General features: G+C 50.7%; 1 protein-coding gene across 2 annotated transcripts in view; it reads right to left on the bottom strand.

Moving 5' to 3' along the window:
- Positions 1-233: 233 nt before the first annotated feature.
- RAP1A (RAP1A, member of RAS oncogene family) overlaps positions 234-7,857 on the bottom strand; it is a 29,415-nt gene continuing 21,791 nt past the window's right edge. For both annotated transcript variants that reach the window (XM_014258165.2, XM_005529282.2), the window contains 4 exons: positions 6,365-6,505; positions 4,861-5,004; positions 2,451-2,566; positions 234-959 (listed from right to left, as the gene is read on the bottom strand). In XM_014258165.2, coding sequence (XP_014113640.1) covers positions 2,480-2,566; positions 4,861-5,004; positions 6,365-6,505 — 372 coding nt within the window. In that variant the 3' untranslated portion in view covers positions 234-959; positions 2,451-2,479. The remainder of the gene's footprint in view (positions 960-2,450; positions 2,567-4,860; positions 5,005-6,364; positions 6,506-7,857) is intronic.

The following is a 7,857-nucleotide window of genomic DNA, read 5'->3' as shown; positions in this document are numbered from 1 at the left end:
AGTCAGGAATGACCTTGGAACAAAACCAAACTCCTGCACATCAGAGTCACTGAACAGAGGAAATGTTAGCAGCAACACAACCTTTAAAAAGCCAGGAGAAAACACAGGAGTTGCCTGCTGTCCTTTGGGGGAACCTCAACAAAAGCCCTGATCCACCAGGATGGGAGAGGAACTCACAGAACATGGAGCAAACCCAAAGGCTGGAAACAGTAACAAAAACACAGAAACAAAAATGAAAATGTACTAAAATTTAATCATTCATAAAAGCTGTAATTTAATCTGTGACAGTAAAACACAAGAAGCAATATTAGAGTTGGTTTAGTATATTATATATTTTTTGCTTTTAAAGCCATAGAAATCAGTTATCCCAGTTTTTTTCCTATAAAAGACCCATTTTTCCAAAGCATTATGCACAAACATTTTTAATTAGAATACAATGGCAGAATGAAAATAATGATGTTCCGTAACTTTTAAATATAAAATGAAGTCAATGACTCAAAAAGTTATTTGTTGCAGTGAGTTCAAAGGGAAATTTTGGATAATACATATCTATAGTTATAGATATAAAATATAACAGGGGAAAATTTTTAGTGCTTGATGGGGAGAAATTATGATAAAATGGTCAATATGAATTTTAATTATAGTAGCAATCTCTAACATTTGAAATGCATCCATGCTCCTTGGGATAATCATATGCTAGAGTCAATTATATTTATTTTCACATCTGTTAATTGCTATTGCAAAGGAGGAGGAATATTGGCTTAAATTTCCAAGAGATATACACAGAGCAACTGCTTTTTCCAGGGACTGTGTGCAAACCATTTTAAAGATCTAAATTCTTCCCGCAGTATATAAAAAACAGGAGAAGCTTCTTCCGATATGTTACTCATTTCCGTAAGGTTTTGAAGTTGGGAATGCTGGCACTTTCCATTTAGGCAACAGTTCTTCATTCCTGCAATCTGGAGAAAGTAGAACAGAACACAAGTGAAAGATGATGGAGGGACATTTCTTACTCTGCTGAGGAGGTCAGTGACCTCCAGGGCCTGAAAGCTGCCCACAGGCAGCAGCAGAGCTCATTTCCCCAGAATTCAGGGCTGTTTCTGGTCCAGAGCAGGAGATTGTGGGAACTCTGCACTTGTGTTTTATCATGGCCAGGCAACTGCCACCCTGCTGTCCCTGCCCGATAGCGCCAGAGGCCTCCAGGGGCTCTGCAATTCCCCCTGCTCAGCAGCCCAGGGGAGGGGGATCCCTTCCAGCTGGGGGGTTTTGGGGTGCTCTCAGAGCCCCATGAATGTGAGACCTCCAGAGCCCTGATCTGGCTGTGGCCAGCAGGCCCTGGGTCAGGGGGGACTCAGGGAGGGAGCTGGAGGGTGCAGGGAGAGGGGCTTTAGGGTTCCTGCCATCCCAAACCACACCAGGGTCTGTGGTGTCTGAGCACAGAACTCCTCCAGCAGCTCCCAGTGTGTCAGTGCTGCTGCACACGGGGCCTGGGAGGGAGGGACAGCGCACAGATCGCTCCATCTTGGGCTGGGGAAGCCAAATTCCACCCTGGCTGAGCAGGAGGGATCACCTGAGCAATAGGAAAAGCCACTCAAGGCTCCTTTCCTAAAGCCATTGTTTCCCCACAGCCCTGGGCTGTTCTCTTCTGGCACCCAAAGCTGGGGGGAAGAATCCACCTTCCCTCATCCCTCATCCCCCAGGGCAGCTCAGGAACAGCCCCTGGCCTGCAGAGCTGCCCTGAGCCACCTCAGGGCCACCTCAGGGCCACCAAGAGCAGGGACCCGGGGCCTGGCCCAGCCCCTGTCCCCAGGAATGCAGCCTGGGGCCGGCAGCTCTCGGGTGCTGCAGGACAGGGCTCAGCCCAGGACACAGCAGGGACCCCCTGAGGGTGACAAAGGCAGCTGCCATCTGCCAGTGCCCTTCTCTGCCCCCAAATGGGGACATTTCTGTCCCAGACCTGGAGCTCTGGAGCTGCTGTTTCCTTCCAGGAGCATGACACAACAGCTGTGAGCACACAGAGTTCCCTGCCAACATACACAGGAAGATTATTTATAGCTGTGTCCAGCCTTGGCGTGGTTTTTTGGTTGGGTTTGTTTTTGGGCTTTTTATGCTTGTTTTGGTTTGGGGTTTGGTTTGGTTTTGTTTTTTTGGTGGGAAGCTTTTTATTTCTGTGCCATCAAAACCCACGTCCCACCCAAAACAATTTGTAATTGTCCCCAAAGCTCCCAGCACGGGGGCAGCAGTAACACCAGCATTTATCAGAGGATAAAAAGGAAGCAAAAGTGAGCTCTGGTGGCTCAGAGCTCGGTGTCACAGGCCAGAGGGAGAGCCCAGAGGAGCCAGAAGGAAGTTCCTGCTCAGTCACAGTCCAGAAGAGCAGCAGAGGGAAGGGGGCTCTGGTAGGAGCTGCTCTGCTCCCCTGCCCCAGCTGGGATTCAGACACCTCTTACCTGGCTCAGAGCTGCTGCGTGATGGGAGTCTAAAGCAGCAGACATGATTTCTTTTTAGGCTTCTTCTTTTCCACTGGTGTTTTTCTATTTATCTGTCTGACCAGGTCATAAAAGATCTGCCAATGAAAAACACAAGCTGAAAAATCCAAGTGATAAAACACAAGCTGTCAAAACCGAGGCAGGCTGGGGAGCTCACAGCTCTTTCCTGGTGGCTGCAGTTGTGCAAATTCAATTAAACTGCTTGAATTTATTAAATGTTGCTCAAGCAGATGCTTATGGAAGAAGAAACCCAGAACTTCCATCAGTGTGCAGAACATAAGGGAGCTGGAAACTCAGTTTGTCACCACCAAAGCCTTCAGAAGAACATGGCAATGAAATGACAATTTCCTTGCTTTGGAGATGTGGGAGAAAACTTGGGACGAACAAAGGGTTTTTTAAGACAGGTATAAAACCCTCAAGGATCACCTCATCAGCAGTGCCCTGGGCTGGGGGTGTCTGCAGAGCCCCAGCAGCCAGAGGCAGCTCTGTCCCCTGCCTGTCCCTCCCAACATCTGCCCTGAACTCCACATTTCCACCAGGGCACCGTGACAGGGCCCCCTTTCAGCTGCACAGCTTTTGTCAATGCTGCTGCTGGCAGTTGTTTTCCCAGCAAGACTCAACCCATTTATAGCAAAATGAGCTTTGCAAAAATGCTTGGAGCTGGGTCACAGTGTTGAGGAGAAATATTTCAACCTTCAGAGGGCTCCACCCTTGTCCTTGTTTATTTTTTCCCCTTCCTGGAGTGGCTGACAGCTCACAAATTCTTGTTGATTCCAAAGGAATTCAGAAGACAAAGAAACAATTTATAACACACTGTAACAAATGAAATTTAAAATCTTCCTTTCTCATAAATTAGATTGTTTAGGTGCTAGTAGTGACTGTGAGTACAGATGACTGCAACAAGGTTTCAGGAATGCCACCATCCCTAAAAACAGTCACTGTGCTGCAAGAGCATCTCAGGTCACCAGAAGGACACCTGATTCACTCTGGATTAAAAGCTTATTATCTGAAAGGTTTGATTCACATTCAGCAAATGCATGGAGGAATTTATCACTCTTCATCTAGAATTTAACAAATTTAGAAACTCCAGAAGCAGTGAGAAAGCAGGAATAAACCCCAGAAGAATACAAATGGTTCCCCAGCCCAGGAGCCAGCAGGACAAACTCCCAGTGCACTGAGCTGCTTCATTCACAATTTTTCTCTTTGATTTCCTCAGCTTTTGTACTTTTTACAATTAGGAAATATCAACTGGCAGGAGACCAGGAACTCATCTTCCAGATAATGACATTCTTCTCTCTGATGTGACCTCGCTGGAGGCTGCAGACCCAGCAGGGGAAGAAGGAGAGGCAGGATTCCTGTGTGAGGGATGTGGGGTGTCTGTGTGCCCCACAGAACCCCTGCCCAGGGCTCTGAGGAGGGTCAGTCTGCACCCCCAGCCTGGAAATGCAGAGCCCAGCATCCATCCCCCTCCCTGGGGATCTGCTGGATGACTGAGCTGCTCATTGCTTCATTTCCAGCCCTGCTTCTCCTCCAGCTCAGACACACAGATCAATCCCTGCTGGCAGCAGTGGATCCTGAGCACTGCAGCCAGGCTAATCCCAGCCACAGGAGCTGCAATTCCCAGAGCCTGGAGCTCCCTTCCCTTTCCACAGCCCCGTGCAGCCCCTGCTGCCAGCCCAGCCCTGGGCCCGGGCCAAGATCCTGCTGCTCCTGCTTATCACACCCCCCTGAACGGTCCCACTTATCTGCTGGCACCAGCCCAGCTCTGCTGCACGGGGTCACCTTTGCTTTTGTGCCTGGAAACTCGGCCTCTGGCACAGGCAGATAATTCCCAGCACAGAATAAAAACTTGGTGCCTGATGTGGAGCAGAGCTCCCTCAGCACAAGCCCACGGCCCCAGGGAGCAGGAGAAGGCACCCCAGAGCAAAAGGGGGTCTCAGTTAAACTCAGAACTGCTCAGGCCTGGGTTTGGGCATGGTTTCAGCAGGCTGGGGGCTTACACAGGGCTGTGATGAGGCATCTGCAGCCAGAAATGCAAATGCTTCAAAAGCAGCAGCCAGCAGCACACAAGACAAGGAGTACAACGGGGCATCGTCCATGTTTGGAATGGCAGCAGTTATCTTTACAAAATACTCTTTCAGGATAAAGTTTATCTAAGCTAAGAGGCACCCAGCCAACCCAGGACCTCTGCTATTCCTGGCCCCTGGCTATAGAAACACTGACCTGTGAAGTCACCCTGCCTTTGCAGAGAAAAGGGAGCAAAAAGTACCCAAATACACTGCATGGCAACCCTTTCCTAGGCTGAGAATCGGGATCATCCTGAATCTCCCCAGTTCAGACACACCCTGCTTCAGTGGCACGTGGTGGTTACCTCGTTTACGTTGATTTTCGACTTTGCAGACGATTCTAGAAAGGCACAGTTACACCACTGTCGTGCTAAGTTCTGCCCCTGCTCTTTGCCCACGACTCGTTCTTCCTCCAGGTCACATTTATTGCCAACCAGGATCATGGGAACCTGGAGAGGAGCAAGCAGGAAGAGAGATCCATCAGCAAGTTCATGTACAGAGAGCTCTGTGCTGCTGGGGCTCTCAGACTGAGGAGGGGGAAATGCGGTGCAAAAATGCAGTGTAAAAATGCAGGAGGAAAAGTGCAGGAGGAAAAGTGCAGGAGGAAAAGTGCAGGAGGAAAAGTGCAGGAGGAAAAGTGCAGGAGGAAAAGTGCAGGAGGAAAAGTGCAGGAGGAAAAGTGCAGGAGGAAAAGTGCAGGAGGAAAAGTGCAGGAGGAAAAGTGCAGGAGGAAAAGTGCAGGAGGAAAAGTGCAGGAGGAAGTATGAAAACCAATAAAAATCAGGGGACAAGGATGATGAAGTGGCACCTGCCCCTCTCCAGTGCCTGTCACGGCTGTGGCCCTCCAAGACGTCCCAAGAGTTACAAAAGGAGGTGTCCCAGGCCAGCTTGGCCAGGGCTTGGAGCACCCTGGGATAGAGGGAGGTGTCCCTGCCCATGGATGAGCTTTGAGGACCCCTCCAACCCAAACCTCTCTGGGATTCTCTAACACCTTCACCAGGGGAACAAAGCCCACCCAACAATCTCCCCTGGGAGGGCCAGCTCCCGCTCCCAGGTGCCACCTGCTCGGGGACAGCAGTGTCCTGAGGCTGCTCCCTGTCCCCTGGGGCTCTGCTGGGACAGCAGCCCTGGGGATGGCACGAGCTGAGAGCAGAGCAGGACGGTGCCACAGCCCAGAACCAGTTCCTGTTTCCCCCACACTGTGGAGAAGCAGAATAAACCCCAAAGAACTGCTGATAAGGGTGTGCTCCCACTCCATTTCCTCAAACATTTCATTCTTTGAGCAGAAATCGAGTCACTTCCAGCTGGAAAATAAATCATTACCTGCTCCATTTGGTAATTTACAACACACTGTTAATATTTATTCCCAGCTTTGAACTTCAGCTTCCCCTTCACACACCTGGAATAACCCTGTCAGCCTCCAGTGCAAGACAGCTGCAGAGCTACTGAGAACATTATAATATCCTCACTGCAATTCTTCCTTAACTTTGAGGGAAATAAAGCACAGCTAAAGCACAGAGAAAGAAGAAAATTCAAATCCTGGAAAGGAGTCTAAAGGAGAAAAAGTTAAATCATGTTGTTCTCAGTCAACTCCCACCATTTCTAAACACTGTGGCTTCCAGGACATGGGAAAATCTGGTTTTGTGATGGCCCTTAGCAGGTGCTGTGCTCAAACAACACCACCAAAAACTTACTCAACACTAACCAAGAATATTCTTTGAAGAAAGTTTTGTATGTAAACATCCAGGCACTTGAGAGCAAACACTCCTTAACCATTTGCAGAAATAAATACAAACACATTCTACTCACATCTTCAGTGTCCTTAACCCGTAAAATCTGTTCCCGCAGGTCCTGGAGGTCGTTAAACGTGGACTGTGCTGTTATAGAATATACTAGTGCAAACCCCTGCCCATTCTTCATGTACAGATCCCTCATGGCTGTGAATTGCTCCTGCAAGCAAATATTTTTAAAAGTAATTAGCTGGTGAATGCAACTAATGAATAGCTCCAAAGGAATACTTTTATTGTACTGGAGATGAGCATACAGTGCCATACAGCATGGATTTACATATTTACCCCTCACAGAAACTCACTGAAGCATGGAAATTGAATAAAAGCATTAACACTCTCTTTCCCTTTGGTTTTTTTTTTTCCCTTAATAAAGGGCTTCTCAAAAAAAACGTGGAAAAGATGAAGAGCAGCAGTAAAACCGTCTCTGCAGACAGACTGAAATGCCAGAGAGGGCTGGACAACGCCAGCAGGGACAGGACTTTTACCAGACACACACAGCAGCAACTTCTGCAGCTGCTGGTGGGAATTCCCAACGCTTTCCCAGTAAAACCAAGCTCCAGGGAGCACCTGGGCTGTGCTGGCAGCCCCCAGGCAGAGCAGGGAGGTGTCCCCACGGGCCCAAGGCTCCCTGGCAGGGCCAGCTTTGCTGAGGAACTCCTCCCCACAGGCTGCTGGCACTGGCTGGGGAGCAGCCCCTGTGCTGTGCTGTGCTGGGGAGCAGCCCTGTGCTGTGCTGTGCTGTGCTGGGGAGCACCCCTGTGCTGTGCTGTGCTGGGGAGCACCCCTTGTGCTGTGCTGTGCTGTGTGCTGTGCTGTGCTGTGTGCTGTGCTGTGCTGTGCTGGGCTGTGCTGTGCTGGGGAGCACCCCTGTGCTGTGCTGTGTTGTGCTGAGCTGTGCTGTGCTGTGCTGTGCTGTGTGCTGTGCTGTGCTGTGTGCTGTGCTGTGCTGTGCTGGGCTGTGCTGTGCTGTGCTGTGCTGTGCTGGGCTGGGCTGGGCTGTGCTGTGCTGTGCTGTGCTGTGCTGTGCTGGGCTGGGCTGTGCTGTGCTGTGCTGTGCTGTGCTGTGCTGTGCTGGGCTGGGCTGTGCTGTGCTGTGCTGTGCTGGGGAGCAGCCCCTGTGCTGTGCTGTGCTGTGCTGTGCTGTGCTGGGGAGCACCCCTTGTGCTGTGCTGTGCTGTGCTGTGCTGTGCTGTGCTGTGCTGTGCTGTGCTGTGCTGTGCTGTGCTGGGCTGGGCTGGGCTGGGCTGTGCTGTGCTGTGCTGGGGAGCAGCCCCTGTGCTGTGCTGTGCTGTGCTGTGCTGGGGAGCACCCCTTGTGCTGTGCTGTGCTGTGCTGTGCTGTGCTGTGCTGTGCTGGGGAGCAGCCCCTGTGCTGTGCTGGGCTGTGCTGGGGAGCAGCCCCTGTGCTGTGCTGTGCTGTGCTGTGCTGTGCTGTGCTGGGGAGCAGCCCCTGTGCTGTGCTGGGCTGTGCTGGGGAGCAGCCCCTGTGCTGTGCTGTGCTGTGCTGTGCTGG

The sequence above is a fragment of the Pseudopodoces humilis genome, chromosome 26 (assembly GCF_049639895.1).
Source record: "Pseudopodoces humilis isolate 2021_Gansu_Grassland_sample_001 chromosome 26, ASM4963989v1, whole genome shotgun sequence".
NCBI classification, from domain to species: domain Eukaryota; kingdom Metazoa; phylum Chordata; class Aves; order Passeriformes; family Paridae; genus Pseudopodoces; species Pseudopodoces humilis.
The sequence above is the reverse complement of the archived record's forward strand: the minus strand, read 5'-3'. Positions and strand labels throughout refer to the sequence as shown.